Source organism: Zerene cesonia, chromosome 15 (genome assembly GCF_012273895.1).
Source record: "Zerene cesonia ecotype Mississippi chromosome 15, Zerene_cesonia_1.1, whole genome shotgun sequence".
In the NCBI taxonomy this organism is placed as follows: Eukaryota; Metazoa; Arthropoda; class Insecta; order Lepidoptera; family Pieridae; genus Zerene; species Zerene cesonia.
In genome coordinates this window covers 3834001-3852096 of record NC_052116.1, presented here as the reverse complement: position 1 = coordinate 3852096, position 18096 = coordinate 3834001, and the positions used below count along the sequence as shown (strand labels likewise).

Genomic DNA, 18096 nt, shown 5'->3' with positions numbered 1-18096 from the left:
ATTCTGACAAACTCTACTTATTACATTATAGTTTATTGTTTTAATGATTGTGTAAAAATGGGAATGTAAGTACTTTTATTTTAATTCAATTATTTATACATAAGAATTTAACTAATTAATAATTATATATTTTTATTTTCAGAGTGACGTCAATATTGTAAGTAATACACAGAATATATCGTGGTTACCTCCAGTTGACCTTTTTAACATGGATACCATATTGAATTTGTTGTAAAATAATTATAACTCTGATTTTCATTACAGTGGTCCTAGGGATCCTAAAACACCAGTGAAAGGTTTTTTTCCGAGGATAAAGAATATTTTAAAGGAGCATCATAGAGGAGTCATTGGAGTTCTGGTGCCGATATTACTCTTGTCGTGGCAGCCTGAAAAAAACCGGGTAAAGATTTTCTGATTTCAATTAATGCTCATCACTATCATAATATAGAGCTTTCCATAACTAACATATTTTGCTGTCAGACTTTTACTTGTGTATTAGTGTACCTTAAAATAAAAGAAAGGTAGATTTTTTAATATAGTTTTTAGCGTGTCCCGTCTAAAAAATATATTAAAGAATCTAGCAGGCTATAAAAAGTTTGTTATATAGTAAAGTTAAGGGAATATAAAATTCAAAGTTTATTTACTACTTTGATACTAGCTTCATTATTTTGAAATTATTTGATATAAATTTTATTTAGGAAGAAATTGCATTGTGACAAGGCTGTAACAAAGTAATAGGTACCTGCATACTAATTATTTTTACCTACTGATTCATCATCATCAGCCCATATATGTTCCCACTACTGGGACACGGGCCTCCTATGAGGGTTCAGGCAATAATCCACCACGCTGGCCAAGTGCGGGTTGGCAGATGTCATATGTCGTCGAACTTTTGATTCTCGGTTTCCTCACGATGTTTTCCTTCACCGTTTTTAAGCAATGGTGATGTTATCTACATGCGCAGATAAATTGAAAAATCAATTTATTACCTGCACCCTCGCCCCGGTCTCGAACCCCGACTTATCGATTTTGAAGTCCGAGGTTCTCACCACTGAGCCACCACTGCTTTTTTATTTTACCTACTAATTATTTTTCCTTAATTTTTGCTTTTCAATTTATTAGAACTGTATTACTTGGAAATACAATGTCTATGATGACCATAAAGTTTGCTTTATATTTCTTTCGAGTGCTCTTTTGTTATAATTAACTAACTTTCACAAAAAATGGAGGGTCTTCATTTGACTGTATTTTTTTTGTTTTGCAAGCTCGATAACTTCTTGGGTTTTCAACGGATTAACCAGATTCTTGGTTATGTTTGATAGAGCATTGTTGATATTTTAAGTCTTTAGTGGGTGTTACCTTCCCCTCCGGGACGTAGAATTTTATTTTTGTAGAAAATGATTAGTTTTAATTCAATATGCCATTGTTGGTTCAGTTGATTTACAGTTGGTCTTATTATTCACAGCATGACATAACCGTTAAATGCATGTGGATCATGATGTTTTGGTTTTTCTTGTGGCAACCGGTGAATGTGCCAGTGGTGGGTTTGGTGCCGGTATTCCTTTTACCTATGGCCGGTGTGATGGCCACTGCGGATGTGTGCTCGGCCTATTTCAACGTAAGTGTTGTCAACGAGAATTTTCTTATCAAATTATTTTTTCGGGCGATTGGCAAGAAACGTAGTGAACTGTGAAAGCTTAAGAATAAAATCCTATTCGTTATTACTTACTAGAAGGAATTATTGTTAACCGTTTCAAGACTATGAGCTTAAGTTATATACATATATTTAATTTTCCCTTATTAAAACCCGACGCCTCCTTGGTACAGTGGTTAACGCGTGAGCGTAGAACCTGCGTAGATCCTGGGTTCAATTCCCGGTGGGGACGCACAAAAAAAAATGTCTCGGTCTGGCAGGACACAGAAGGTTGATCGCCTACTTGTCCGTAAAGAAAATCAATCAGTGAAACAGATGTACATCATCTGCCCCATACCCCACTAGGGGACACGGGACTTCACTTATTAAAACCCTATAATTGTTGAGCACCATTGATTTGTATTATATCTATTGACCTATCTCTGTCGGCAAGGCAAAATTGTTTATTCTATAATACTATGATATGTAAATAGGTTTATACATTACCACAATACTGTGGTGGAGTATACACTCTATTCATTACTTCTAATTAAATTATATTATGATAAAAAAAATCATTTATCTTATTTCAGGAAAATATAGCATTGTTTATTTTATCCGGAATGGTATTACTGCTACTGAATATGTCTAACGTGGATCGAAGGATAATCCTATGGCTGTTATGTTCGGGTGATAATTGTCAGTTTTCAGGCAAAAGGTAATTTTCCTGTAGGAATACACTATTACCTCGTACAATTTTAGTATCGCATAATTCAATATCTGTCAATAAATTCATCTAATGTGATTAGTATTGTCTTTCTTTGTGTATACCAAATAATGGTCATTCAATAAAGCAATTAAAACAATTCAATGCTTATGAAAGATTGAATGTTTCGTTTGGTCCCTGAACTGTTTTAGTTTAGTATACAATCCGGTAGGTGGCGCTGCAACAAATACGTGTTATTTAAAAAATGACTATCTAATACAGACAAAAGGGAAGGTGGAAGCTGTGTATAAACTAATTGTTTTTATCGTTTCAGGCTGGTATTCAAATCTAGTGTTGCCGCTTTTTTCCTTTCGATGTTTTCTAGTCGACTCATTGTAACCTCAAGTATAGTTCAGTACTTAACACCAGCCTATATGAGTTTGCAGGTAAGGTGAAATTAAATCTTATTTATTTATTGAACACGTACTTACCTACTACTTAACACTGTTCACTTACAATTGACCATTAAGTCTTAAAAAATCCTGTTTGAAGTTATATGCCTAATATGCCTTTAAAATTTTTTATTTCATTTGTTTTTTCAGTCATCCACGGCAAGATACAGAGATACAGAACCGAATTATGACACAATGCGACACGTTGTTTTAAACTCGGTTCAAACAGCGTCTGCCATAGGTAATACTTGTTCCTATGTGGTGCTGTTATTTTCGCTTTCATAATTCATTTGTCGCTTAGTTATGTTATAATTTTAAATCTTGCACTAGATTAAAAATAACGGTAACAGGTGTCATTTTTAAACATCTTGCATACACGAATATCTATGGATCAATTTGATAAACATCCATGTGTCCAAAGGTTGCTTAAGCAGTTAACGCTATATTCCACTAGCTGCGCGCCGCGGTTTCGCCCGCTTAAGTCCGTATGCCGTAGGAATATCGGCATAGAAAGTTGCCTATATGTTATTCTAGTTGTCCAGCTATCTATGTACCAAATTTCATTGCAATCGGTTCAGCAGTTTTCAGCGTAAAAGAGTAACAAACACGCACACACATCCTTAAAAACTTTCGCATTTATAATATTAGTAGGACTAGTAGGATTATAATATTAGTAGGATAGGACAACAACATTTTTTCTTGTATGACTGCAGATGTAAACAAAAAGTAGGCTATGAGCTAATCCAGATCTATCTCTGTACCACATTTCATACAGATAGGATAATCTGTTTTCGCGTGATAGCGTAACAAACATCCATACTTCCATCCAGCTTTCGCGCTGTAATATTAGTATTGTGTGATACAGGAAGCACAGCCATTATGCACTCGGCATATGCAACTTTAGCTATGAGAGCGGTTTTTGCTGCGTAAGTAGTTTATATTATTCACATAGTACATTTTACACAAAGAAAATCTTATTGTATTAGTAGATAAGTATTCATAGATTTATCGTTTATACTGATTTTAAATGAATTTAATGTCTAACTAAAAACACTCATAATATGTTATTGTTATAATTCACATACGTGTTTTACCTTGCCGTTTTAGTATATAGTTTTATGTTAATTGATTTTATTTTACAGACAAGGTGACAAAAACGTAGAATACCCGGATATATTCAACTTTATGCAATGGTCATTCTTTGCGTTTCCCATCGCCTTTTTGATGTTTATTCTAAATATGTGTTACCACATGCTGTTGATAAACTGGTGAGTTACCTCTCGTGACTGATTTTATGTCTTCTTATAACTCGTCAAAAAAAGCAGTGGTGGCTCAGTGGTGAGAACCTCGGACTTCAAAATCGATAAGTCGGGGTTCGAGACCGGGCGAGCGTGCAGGAAATAAATTGATTTTCCAATTTATCTGCGCATGTAGATAACATCACCACTGATTAAAACGGTGAAGGAAAACATCGTGAGGATGTGACATCTACGAAACATCTACGAAATGTGACATCTGCCAACCCGCACTTGACCAGCGTGGTGGATTATGGCCTGAACCCGCATAGGAGGCCTGTGTCCCAGCAGTGGGAACATAATATAAGGGCTGATGATGATGATGATAACTCGTCAAGTTTTGCTAAGATAAATGGGAATCCTAAATAAATTTTACAATCGTAATTTAACATATAGACATGTGTGTAAACGATAAAATGTTATAATATTTTATGTTCATATTGTAGGGTAGTTGGAAAACCTATGAGTGCAAGCAGCATGACAGAGATGAGGAATTTGTTATTGAAATGCAAGGCAAATATCCCCAAACGCGTTTCTCGTCACGAGAAGGTGTGTTTAATATTTTTATTATTTTATGAATTTTATTATACTGTTACGTAAGCTCGTTTTAAAATACCATGTTATGTATAGTACATGTTTTATATTTCACTAGTGTTCCGCCCCGGCTTGGCCAGCCATGGAACATATATTGCCCAAGTCCTTCCTCAATGAATGGGCTACCTAAACCTGAAATAAGTTTTCAAAGCAGACCAGTAAATAAATGTGCAGAGAGAATATACTAATAATTAATCAATCCACGATGTTTTTATGGTTCGACTTGTTTGTTAAATAATTTAGAAATATTGAAACACAAAAACAAAATTTATAAAAATAAATAATAAATTTCGTTGTATTTTTTTTAGTACAAGACTAACTACGACTTCGATTCAATTCAAAAAGCAATTTTGTATTGAAGACTCTAATTGAGTCTGTGATATAATTGATTACAGTTGACAGTTTTGGGGTCTATCCTTTATGTAGCCGCATTATTCTTCCGTTGGAGCCGCTGGTCTTCAGTCTCGTGGTCCAAGTTTCAGACAGTTCCGAATTACGATAACATACCTATGTACGTTCACCGCGAGTAACGTTTATTATTTTAGATTGTATCTTAGAGTTTGTTCAGAGTTTGCCTTTCGTACTTCGAAATATAGCTATATTCGAAAATCTCTTTTACTTATGTCTGATACTGTTTTGGCTTTAGTAATTATTAATAAACCAAGAGAAGAAAATAATGTGAAAAGTCGTGTTAAAAAGTTTTTTCTTACTAAAGTACCTAACTGATTTATAATTATCCCCGTGAATTCTTCATAATTTCAGGATAAAAGATGGGACAGTGGCAGCCATTTTTGTGCTAGCACTACATGTAATACCAAGGACCTGTGGTTGGGCGCGTATTCTGGCAGCCGATAGTAAGTTTCCTTAAGAGTCTAAGTTCATACAAATTTTTCGCAGTTTAGTTTATCTTAAAATATCAATGTTCATTTTTTCGTTATAGTAAAATGTGTACTTTGATTCAATTTCCAGAAAAAAGTGAATGTGGTTCACTTAAGCCAGATTCTGCTATAATGTGGTGGCGTTTTGTGGACAAGAATTCAAATTATGGATACATAATTTTATTAGGTACCCACTTCACTTTTAGTACTCACGAACAAACAACCATTTTCCGCACATAGAGCGTTATATTATATTATCTTTCTATGATGATTGTTATTTGTGAATGCCTTGTGTGCGTTTATTGATTTAGCTACACTAAGACTTCCTAGAAACTTGGCGATTTGACCGATATCCTATTTAGATAAGTATGTTCAGTGGTGACAGTTGAAACGTATGAACCTCTGTGTACTTCTATGCACCGCACACGCCGATATCGACGCGTTATCCTAAAACGCTTCAAAGAGTTGCTGCAGACATCTCGGCAGTCAGCCTCGACGGTCAGAGTGTAGTCAGCGTGACACTAACACCAACCTTAATACTTCTTGTCGTCATTTTCATTAAGACACATTTTGATATTAATACAAAATTTCTCTTATCTCTAGGTTCAGGTATCGCTCTAAATCGAGCAGTTATACAGAGCGGCTTAAATGCCAAAGTTATAAGCGACTATGGGACCTTTATAACTAATCAACCCTGGAACACTCAGATGTTGTACATCAGTGCAATATCCGCTGTTTTATCAAATATAATGAGTGGAGTTGCTGCTTGTATTATCTTTTTACCATTAGTTCTGAATATGGTCAGTAATTTCAAGTTATACAATTGTATATAAGAACTAGTTTATTAGATACATAGATATTAATGATATGTATGAAAATAACGCAAAATAATCGATAGCAATTCTTAAATTACAAAGCTATACAGTTTATGTACTGTAATTAAGTACTTTTACTTCAAATTACGTTTACTTGAATACCCAGTACCCACTAATGATTTATCTATTTTTTATTGTATTGAATTAGCTATTCTGTTTGGCTTTAACCAATTCATAACATTAGCACGAAGCAATCATCTGAGCTTTTGTGGAGATAACAGAATAACTCGAGTACATGTGAATAACTCATTTATTCAAATGTAACGAAGCTATACTGATTTATTAGAGAATCAGTAGATAGATCGTTTCTTTGGAAAATATTATCGCAGTGTGCAACAGTGTGTGTGTGTGTGTGTGTGTGTGTGGTGGAAACGTATGTTAACAGTCTAAAAGTAAATTTTTATCGAATCTTTTAGAAAAAAAATTACCTAGTGTACCTATTCTATAAATTATTAATATCATAATAAATTTAATAGGGTGTAAGGGAAGGAGAAACGCCTAGTCGATGGGCCAAAGAAAGCTATTTGGGAGCAATCGGTGTGGGCTACGCGTCGTCGTTTGGATTTATGATACCGTTTTTGTATACACCTGCGTATTTTTGTCATTATACAGGGAAAGTGCCAATTAAGAAGATGGTAAGGCTAATTAAAAAAAATGTTTTTTATGTGGTGGCTATTTTCTTTCATAACTCTAGGCCTGTGCTACAGGGGTAAAATCATTTCATACATAAAAAGTAGATTTTTTTTTATACATAAGAAATTCATATCCGTTTTATTAGTGTAGACGGATTGCATTAATTTTTATGGGTCAATCCGTAAAATTTTAAAGAATAAAATCATGAATTGAGAACCTTCAATCGACATTAAGAGAAAACTAGTCATATTTAGTAACTAATTCATTTCATTTTTTTCTGTAATACGGCATTTGGAATTTGGAATTTATAGATACAAAAAATCTGTTACAGATTAAGTACTCGATAGGCTCCCTCATTATCTGTGTGATTATATTGTGGATTGCGCTATGCGTATGGGCGCCTGTCATATGGGATCCCAACGGGACTGGCTTCGAGCCGGTGACTATAGCTGCCGCGGCTGCGGAGGCGCCGCCCGCGGAGGGAGGGGGAGAGGGCGGCGAAGAAGGGGGGGGTGAAGGCTTGCGATGAAAACTTGGAGCGGATATTTATTTTGATTCTTGTTTTAGAGGCGGATGGCCGATTTGAAGATTTTAATATTGTTTGTTATATCCCTGACTGATACTGAATTCTTAATATATGGAAATTGTAACATGCTCGCATATTTCTCCTTTGGGCATTTAGATTAAACAGCTTTTCCTAGAAGCACTATCTATACTAATATTATAAAGTTGAAGAGTGTGTTTGTTTGAACGCACTAATCTCAGGAACTACTGGTCCGATTTGAAAAATTTTTTTCAGTGTTAGATAGCCCATTTATTAAGGAAGGCCTATAATATATATGTACCACGGGCGAAACCGGGCCGGACCGTTAGTTTATATTATAACACAGACGCTTCGGTATTTGATAGCTAATTTATTTATGTTTCAATTGAGTAAACGTTTTTTTTTTTGCATCGTAAAATTATTTCTATTTGTAAGTCTTGAGTTTATAAGAACTTGTAGTATACGTTGGCGATGAATTTTGAAAAATAAAAACATTGTGGGGACACACAATACTGCGCTGTATTTATTCTTTTTGATTTTATTTGGCGAATTAAATAACTCTTAAGAAAAAAGTTATTTTTATCTTTAATTTGAATGACTAACTCATTCTATAGAAGAGTTGCCATTATAAGTTCGATTCCTGTGTATATGTTTACTTTGATGTCTTAATAAAACAGTTTAAATTGTCTCGGATTTTTGTTATAGCCTAAGATTCCACCCACCACTTCACCCATACGTTTTTACGTTTTATTGATTTATGTCAACCCATTTAATCGCCTTTATATTGTGTATATATATATAACCTTCATAGGAGGCCTGTGTCCCAGCAGTGGGAACATACATGGGCTGATGATGATGATATTGTGTATGCGCTTATGGTTTTTGTTATTAACAGGTTAATAGGGGGAATATGTATGAAAAATACATATTATAGATCATACTATATACGTATCTACTCATATTATTTATTGGCACAAAAAATAGAATGTTTTGCTTCGCCATTACAATATTTGTTTTTTTGATACGTAGTCTCTCATAGCCATACATAGCCAAATCAAATATCGTTATAAATAGCAACTTAACTTGAAAAATTATGATAAACGTTTCAAGCACGAAAGGTTTACATTTTTTGGCAGTAATTGCGAAATGCTAGTCATCAATACGTATTATTTAACCATCACATCACACAATCATTAGCTGCGCTTTGCGGTTTCACCCGCGTAAGTCCGTATCCCGTAAGAATATCGGGATAAAAAGTTGCTTATATGTTATTCCAGTTGTCCAGCTGTCTACGTACCAAATTTCATTGCAATCAGTTCAGTAGTTGTTGCGTGAAAGAGTAACAAACACACACATCGTTACAAACTTTCACATTTATAACATTAATAGGATATAGTAGGATGAAATAGCTCAGTCCGAAAAGGGAAGAATCTAATTTACTGTGGTGTGTGTGCTTTTAATAAAAAATATAAAATACTAGCAAACCCAGCGAACTCCGTTTCGCCACCAGATGGCTGTATGTGAAAAATTATTTTCCCGCTTTTTTGTTCAAATTTTTCCTGAATTTTCTTTGCTATAAACCTCACGGAGCCCAAGATCTTTCCAACGAATGCAAAACCGTGGAAATCGGTTCCTGCGTTCTGGAGTTATAGCGTCAGGAAGGAAAACCCGACTTATTTTTATATAGTAGACATAAAATATTAGCGTTAATAGGTAAAATCGTTTATTTATGCATTAATAGATAAATCTACTTCGTGTATCTTGCATCCAATCTTGAAGGTTGTGAAGATCAGGCCAAATAACAGGTGCCCAGAAATAAACGAAAATCCATGTGAGAATTATCGTAGTCACGGTTGGACCTAGACCAGCTTTGATCTGTAAATTAAAATTAATGTTTCTTACGAATATATACTGCCAATATGATTTACATATTGGGTTTTTTACAATTCATTTACATGCAGTCTACATTTTTCATGAAACTGCTTATTTCTATTGATATTTTAATTTGGGTCGATATCATCATTTTATTTCAATTACATTTAATAATTTTACAGAAAATAATAATATAATTTCCTGCGGCTTCACCCACGTAGGCAAAGGAAAATTCCCATAGAAATTAAAATTTTCAGCTCAGTAAAAAGTAGCCCATGTCGCTCTCTAGCCCGCTTTATTTCTCCAGATACAAATCTTATAATCATGTTTATTGTATAAAATATACGCGAATGAAGATCAACAAAAAAGACACAATTGCATTTATAATTATAGTGAGGATGTGAATTGATGTCATGGAAAAATGTAATAACAAGAAATTTATTTACATTTCCAGAATATGAGCGTTCAAAATATGTTAAAGTAAGTAATTATTATGACTACATCCTTGTTTAAATATTGCTGTATAGATTACATATTTATGTCAAAGCGGGTTATTGAGCTGGTGGTTCGCCTGATTGTAAACGATTTCCACTGCTATGAAGATTTGCAAAGGTTTAGCCTCTGCGTATGCGCGGCCCGCTTTTAAAAGATAAGGGCTAAGAAAATGATTGTTGATTGGAAGAAAGGACTGGACTGGGAAGGGTGAGGAAAAGGAAAACACGCTAAACAGTACATAGAGAGTCCGTTACCATTTTTGCTGTAGGGATATTTGCAACACTCTGAACTATGAGATTTCCTGGAGTTCCTACGGGAAGGCAGAAGGCGTAGGAAGCTGAATATCCTGCTGCAATGTTATACCATAGTGGATTTTTGTGGATTTCTTTTGCCTGAAAATAGTTATGTACAATATAATTATCTTTAAAGAATATTAATTAATTTAAGATTTTCGCAACAAATTATTTAGTTTTCCTATACGAAATATGTCCAAGAGTCCCAATATATTTGCATAAATATATCACATTGCATACAATTTTCATGTAGACATGGCATAATTAAAATTAACATAAAGTTAATTACGATATTAATTTTTGTATAACATATATTGTGTATATTTTACAAAACTTAATATTGAAGAATAATAATTTACTGTCAACCAAATATTAAATAATTTATAACTCCGTTGTGTCTAATTTTCATAGATAATAAATAAAGGTTTCATTTAATAACCTACCAACTGCATAACAATAGGCGCGATGACATTACATACTGCGACATTCGATGCAAAATTCGTGATAAACACGGTAAATATGATTATTAGAAGAAGTATTGATCCGTTGCTTAAATCTTTGAAATTTCTCAATACAGTGCCTATTTTTCCATTTAAATCGGTATAATCTTCTTTTGCTGCCTCAGATAAGGCAAATCCACCACCTTAAATAAATTGTGTGTTTTGTTTCAAAGGTAAATTAGTTGAGTTTTCTTAGCTGTGTCTGATCAAAACAGGTCAAATATAGTTGCTGCCATAGTGGCAGATATAATTAACCATTTCCATTAATGTCTAATATAAGTATCAAATGAAAGGGCTGGACTAGAACAAAAATTTAGGTAATTGCAAATAGACTACCGTACTTAATATTTAAAATAATTGAGAACTTGCCTAGTAGGAACATAAAGCTATATGGCAAGACGGTATTCATCGGTTTCCAGTTAAGAACGGATGGTATTGATTTTGGGAAGTCACCATACTCTGAAATGAATATATGCTCTTTGAGAATAAAGTGGAAATTTTTCCAGCAACATCCGTTCATATTATATAATAAAGATAAACATTTGTAGATAGATAGAATTATTATTATTAATTATTATTCAGAGAAATATAATAGGTACTTATTTATTTAACTTTGTTTTATTAAAATAACATTTTGAATCTTATAGTCTAAATTAAGCGTAACCCACAATCAAATGATCAAAACTGTATAATTTCATAATACTTATCCAATATCAGTTTGGATTATTATGATTTTAATAGAAAGAAAATATTATTTTAAACCTTCGTCAATCGTATGCGCAAAATATACCTTTGGCTTTACAATTGTTGAAGAAGCCTAACGTTGAGGGCAGCAGAAACATCAAAAAAGCAATCAGCATTGCTGCAGATGAATCTTGAACACTATAAGAAATAAAGAAATAAGAATTGAATCGTTTATATGGCGCCTTTTTGTAATATTCATACAATTAATAAAACACATCTAAGTTATAAAGGTAATAGTACTAACAACTTATTATTTCCCAATCCAAAATAGTTATTAATTTGATCACCCCATCCTTCAAATATTTGTGGCGAACGGCAAAAGAACAAAGAGATCGCTAACGAGAACAACATAATAACACTCTGAAAATATAAATGGCATATAAAATAAAGCAACTCCTTTATATAAACAAATTAATGAATGGTTAGCTAACAATTTCCCAATATGTCATTTTTCCCAACTTTTCGTAATCTTCATTTACCGCTTTTTTCGCTGCGTCAATGCCTGAGGCTGGCAACTTCGATCTTTGAGCAGTTTCACTCTTTGGCCTAAATAAATATAAAACCATTACTAACATTTCACATTTTAATGATTTCCTGACCTTGCATAATTAATGAAAATAGCTAATACAAATACAAGTTATTTATTCTAATTCCCATAATTAATGCAATAATATAGTATTTACTTATGAAAGAGCTATTCGTTGTACTTAATTTTACTGAATAATATATTTGCTCAAGCATTTTAATTAGGATCCTAGTAAAAATCAATACTCATTAATATTGGAAACGTTTTTGAGATACGGCTTGGTTTTTATTAGCCTCTACGAAGTGTGCTACATTTATTGTAATTGATGCGAGGTCAGGTAAAAAAATTGCTCGTCTTACCTTAAAAATCCAAAGTACACAACTATAAGGTAAATATACATAGCGGCTTCCATCAGCAGCATATACGGAATCGCAAATGCAGAAAACTTTGGGAACGATAAATATTCAGGTGCTTTTGGATACGACCTGGTTTAATATAAATTTATTTATTCTCCCATGAAGCTAGACATATATGAAACATGAATAAACAATCATACATACTTTGAAAATAAACCTTTAAATACAAAGTTTGTCGCTGTTCCTACTAATGTGCCAATTCCACCTGAAATCATCATGCCTGTCATTAAACTGACTTTAAACAAAAGAAGTCGAGTTAGTTACACTATTTATAACTCAAGAACGGCTGAACCGATTATGTTGAAATTTGGTACAGAGAACGTTTGAGACCCGTGAAATATAGGTTCTTATCTCGAAAATATAACGGGAGCAAACTGTGCCGGTAATACTTTTTTTATTACTTAATAGGCAGACGACTACGCGGGCAAAGCCGGGGCAATGCTAGTATTAAATAAATATTCCAAAGTTTCTGAAACCAAAACAATATTTTGAGTTTTTGTTTTGATTGACCAACCCAATATTTCCTGTTTATCGTCTTTAATTGTCGTAGGTTTTTAATTAAGATTTTAGAAAGTTATTAAACGTTGGGAATATATTGAAAGAATATTTATCTTTATTTTTATCTAAATAATATGAATACGTTTGTTCTATATAGGCAAAGTATTCATTTTTGTGTTACCTATTGTAGCTGAAAATGTTGCTGCGCAAAAATAGCATGTGGTTATATCTGATGCGATTTTTTCACCATTACTATTTACGTCATAAATGGTTAATAGATTTTGCTGCGAACAAATAATATATTTAATTATACATAGATTTAAATGGGCTCAAGTAAACTTAGGTATTTCGTTATTCCCAGTAATAATTTTGTATTTAAAAAAATCAATGGTTTCACCAAAAGTACGGAACTTTATTTTTCATAATATTATTTTTGAATACAAAAAAAAAATTATTGTATTAAAAACTCTTCATACTTAACCTCGATGTAAAGGAATAAAACGTAACGCTGGTGATATTTTAACGCACATAAAATCGTATAAAATTGTATACTTACATCTTCAAATACTTTGAGCACAGCAAAGTTAATAGGAACCATCAAAGTGGTCGCTGCAGTATTTGTGATCCACATGGAGATAAACATTGTGATAAAACACATTGCAAATATTAGCCTAAAATATGAGAATAAAATAGAACAATACTACAAAATGTTTTGAAATTTTTACCAATTAATACAATGCATAGTAATCAGCTGTATCCTACCACGATTCCTTGACACATGATAACGGATTTTGGATAAATCGATCGAATACTAGTTAGAGGATAATGCGTCATTACGGTATAAAGGCCGATTTAGTTTGTGTATCAAATGCTTTCATTTATCATTAATTGATGGATTTATGGATTTAATTAAAAAAGTCAATCTCAAACTCAATTATTTATTTGACTAGACTTCGTTTAAACGCGCTTTTGAATCGTCATAAATCGGAAAGTAGTTTCTACAAAGAGCCGGTGAGAGTACCTCACTGCACTTGCTAATTTAAAATCATCTAATATACAAAATTCTCGTGTCACAGTTTTCGTTGCCATACTCCTCCGACACAGCTTGACCGATTTTGATGAAATTTTTTGTGCTTATCCGGTATCTATGAGAATCGGCCAACATCTATTTTTCATCCCCCTAAATGATAAGAGTAAGGCAGAACAGCGTTTGCCGGGTCAGCTAGTATCCATGTAAAATAATCCTGCCACGGAACTGTCTTGTGTATCTTAAGCGACAACCTTCCATGGATTACCTACCATCTTTCATAAATTCATTGCCCCTGTAGTAGTTGTATCGTAAGCTTATTTTTCAGAAATGTATAAAGTTATCATTATATAATATGAAAATGTTTCATTAAAATATAATATTGGTACGTTTAAATTAAATTCCAATACCTATAGTGGGAATAACCAATAGCGCGAATAGCACAGAGAGCCAAGCGCTTATGAAGGCCAGATTGTTCCACTGCGTATGCAATAATCATACTTCCGAGAAACATCATAATTGTATCCTGGAAATATTTCTACTTGAATACCCACTTTAATGCAACAGAGAAGCCCGCAAAGTCAGGTATCAATATACCAAAGTTGGAAAAACGGTTTATCCATTATTAGTTAAGACTTAATCGACTACAAGCCGACCTATAAAAAAATACCATAAGCTTATAGATTTTACGAATAGGATAGGCTACATTTTTTATCCTGGGTTAACCTGGGTAAAGCCAATACGAGACGCCAGTGTAAAATGTAAAAAATAAATCTTAAAATTTTTCATTCCTATTTCACATTGTATTATATTATATACTCAAGCTCGCCCGTTTATTTTATCCGACTGGACCTCTTTTAGATCACTTTAAATCGTACTATAACGTACTAATTACACGCTATTTAGAAGGCACTGGTGCAGAAAGCAGTTTCTACAAAGAAGATCTAGGAAGCTGTAATTGATTGTTTCTAATCATATGCATTTTTTTATGTCTCACTGTGAAACCTAGTAACATTGTCTTGTTACTAACTCTTTTCAACATTTCGTTACGTATGTTCGTTTCTTGATCTTTATATCAACATGCTTTTTAACAGAATCTACACATATCTTAGTGATCTTACAAGCAGTAAGATCACTAAATAAATAAATCACATACAATTTGTGATTTAACTGGAACTTGACTGTCACTATTTTATAAAATCCCTCAAAGCCACTATGCTATGAGCCATGAACAAATAATGAATACATAAACAATATCATTTATAATACTTCGGCATCTACAAAACTAAAGTTTCTTACGTTCATATAACATAAACAGCAAGCGGTCGTACTCATAACACCTGTCAGTGGGAATATGAAAATTGGTAAGAAAGAAGTAACAGGCAATGGGATGCATTCAGTCACCCAATACACAGCCATTAACACCAGCGTATAGGCACACCATTGATATTTCTGAAAATATCAATACAACTTTTAATTTCTCATGTTATTTTTGTACGAACAAAGATTAGCATTTTACGGGCCATTTGCTCCACTTACTAATAGTCACTGATAGCCTATCTGGTAGCTTTTGACGTATAGTTCCATACCTTAGGCAGTTATAAACAATACATTCAAAGTGATGAAAGTGGCCCTTTGCTTTCTTATACTTAGTGATACCTCGTGTTCGATTTCACGCGAGTATTATAAAGTTAGAAATTAAAGATTTTTTTTATTTTTAACGCGATTATTTTTTTTGACGTGACAACGTCTTAAATTAGGTTGCGGCTCGGAGTCACTCATGAAAAAGTGTAACGCCCGGTAACGTTACGAGTCACCGAACTATGATCGGTTCGCCGCGCGCGCAGCACTAGAGAATTAGGCGCATTGAATCGGCGCGAGCTTGTGTCTCTGTCTCTGTCTTTTTAGTAAACAAAATATATTTTCTATAGTTGAAATTTGTGCAATTCTTATTTTCATTCAATTTCTTGTTACTATTGTGCAATTTAATAATATTCATATCAATAAATATTCTACCGAGAAAAAGACGTTGTCACGTAAAATCTTCGCCCGTAAAACCGACTTTACAGGCAACCATTTTTTTTATTTTATTAATTCATTATTGCTATTTTTAAATCAAGATAAATGTCAAAAATTATTCAATTAAGGAATATCTAGAATAATTATAGATAATGTACAAGCGTCGTATCAAACACGCAGTAACGTTTAATCTACTTCAGAACAGCAAACTAATATCTTCTCTAGATCTAATGCATACAGATTTGTTAGTGTCGCATACCCTCAGACTAGGAAGTAATTCTGGGATAATATAGTATGCATGTGTCTTGAGGTGCATATAGGAAAAACAATATTTGTGCATCAGATGGTTTATATATCAAACGTTTTGACGATCAAACAAACAATAAACGTATTAGATTTATTTATATAATTAACTAGCGATCCGCCCCGGCTTCGCCCGTGATACATATATAGCCTTCCTCAATAAATGGGCTATCTAACACTGAAAGAATTTTTCAAATCGGACCAGTAGTTCCTGAGATTAGTGCGTTCAAACAAACTGTTCAGCTTTATATTAGTATAGATTATCCATGCTCTATTGATCCGGGTAAAATTAAGAGCATAAATACACATGTACATCAGCAAAAAAAAAACAATATAAAAAAAACAAATAGACTAAATGATTTTGTAATAGTAATAATAGGTAATAATATGTTAAATTGACATCCGGCATAAAGCCCAGAAGCTGAAAAATTGTGTATATTTAAAAGTATAAAAAAGTAAAAAGTATATAGATTGTGTATTTGACACGAGTCTATATATTTAAAAGACAGTCGTGTAGTGTTTAAATGGTTTTTCATAATTTTATTTTGTTCGATTTATCTTCGCTAGAATTATGATCGTAAGCTAAGTATTTCTCTATAGTCTATACGCATAAATCATAAACATTACCTCAGTAGGAAACGACAGTAGAATCGGTATCAGAATTATGGGAGTAACAACACATACAAGACCTCGCCAGTACGAGGTTATAATTATTTTCATTTTATCCATACGAGTCAAAGGCGTATCATCGGCTCTATAATAATAAACATTATTAAAATAACGCAAATCAATCAGGTCTACGAGATTTAGCAATTTTTTAATGTTCTATACTTCATATTTCTATATTTAAAAATGGGATTATTTTTCTTATGTACATATGTGACCACATCAACTCGCCTGATGGTAAGCGATCACCACTGCCTATAATGCCATTTGTAGAGTTAGGACCGCTGCAAAGAATACGCTTAAAGGACAAAGTCTTCCGGCTATTAATTAGGTCTTCGTATAGTATAAGTAGCAAATAATCCATGTAGTACCCATTCTGATGAATTCGTTTTAAAGGCGGGAAAGGGCCTTCTCACACCAAGATGAATAAATTGCGTTACTCCCTTTTCAGATTCCTCGGGTGGTTTTTGATTAGTAGTTTTTGTTCGTTTCTAATTACAACAGGTTTTTTATTTTTATTTTAAAATTACTAAACTTACGACGTGTCTTCATTTTCTTTAGATCCCAAACCCTCTGATAAATTATCTTCATTTAGATTCGTTACGCTATCAGTTTGTGAAGCCATATTATTAAAATGTATACCTAACTAACATTTATTCAACAAACGCTGTTTATTTTCTAAATTGCAATCTGGTTGGTCGTGGCGAAAACAGTATCTGAAGCCATTGTCTCCACATAGAAAAAGATAAAAGCAAAACCTATTTAGGACATTTAAAACAATAACATTTCGCCACGTTAGAATTTATGCATTTTAGTATAATTATTTTTTTTTATCTACAGAAATATTTAGTTGAGCGTAGCTCATTCTGTACGACCAAAGAAAATTTAAATATCGTATAATAAATACATTTTAACGCTGGCCATTAATTTTCAGACATAATATATGAAAATAGACTTTTTCACAAGAATAACTTTCTCAACAGCAGATAGATACATTGTTCACTCCCTCGACGACGATAACACTCACTTCTCGCTTCCCGCCGATTCGTTACTAGTTTCTACGACTTTTCTCAACTCCTTCTAAACCTCGCAAATCGCTACCGATAGTTCAAGTGCCTACGTAATAA

General features: G+C 33.2%; 2 protein-coding genes across 2 annotated transcripts; one reads left to right on the top strand and one right to left on the bottom strand.

The window, feature by feature from the left end:
• The first annotated feature begins 57 nt into the window (after window positions 1-57).
• LOC119832467 (tonoplast dicarboxylate transporter-like) lies at window positions 58-7595 on the top strand. The gene is made up of 16 exons (XM_038356134.1): window positions 58-65; window positions 143-157; window positions 265-400; window positions 1466-1618; window positions 2227-2351; window positions 2674-2785; window positions 2942-3032; window positions 3657-3717; window positions 3934-4059; window positions 4533-4635; window positions 5076-5191; window positions 5443-5534; window positions 5650-5745; window positions 6162-6358; window positions 6910-7068; window positions 7398-7595. Exons 1-16 carry the CDS (start codon window positions 58-60, stop codon window positions 7593-7595), a joined length of 1788 nt encoding a protein of 595 aa, XP_038212062.1.
• A 1749-nt stretch (window positions 7596-9344) lies between these two features.
• On the bottom strand, window positions 9345-17594 carry LOC119832466 (protein I'm not dead yet-like). The gene is made up of 15 exons (XM_038356133.1): window positions 17509-17594; window positions 16931-17057; window positions 15281-15433; window positions 14392-14507; window positions 13511-13625; window positions 13136-13238; window positions 12601-12661; window positions 12400-12525; window positions 11946-12060; window positions 11759-11874; window positions 11561-11652; window positions 11140-11229; window positions 10714-10913; window positions 10232-10369; window positions 9345-9485 (listed from the first exon to the last, which is right to left on the bottom strand). The coding sequence occupies exons 1-15, from the start codon at window positions 17592-17594 to the stop codon at window positions 9345-9347; spliced, it is 1779 nt and encodes a 592-aa protein (XP_038212061.1).
• Window positions 17595-18096: the final 502 nt, after the last annotated feature.

Coding starts and splice junctions, on each gene's coding strand:
- LOC119832467 (XM_038356134.1), top strand. Junction 5,192..5,442: donor AATTACGATAACATACCTAT/GTACGTTCACCG, acceptor TCATAATTTCAG/GATAAAAGATGGGACAGTGG. Junction 5,746..6,161: donor TGGATACATAATTTTATTAG/GTACCCACTTCA, acceptor TCTTATCTCTAG/GTTCAGGTATCGCTCTAAAT.
- LOC119832466 (XM_038356133.1), bottom strand. CDS start 17,594: ATGGCTTCACAAACTGATAGCGTAACGAATCTAAATGAAGATAATTTA. Junction 17,058..17,508: donor AAAGAAAATGAAGACACGTC/GTAAGTTTAGTA, acceptor TTATTATTATAG/AGCCGATGATACGCCTTTGA. Junction 13,239..13,510: donor TGCTCAAAGTATTTGAAGAT/GTAAGTATACAA, acceptor ATTTGTTCGCAG/CAAAATCTATTAACCATTTA.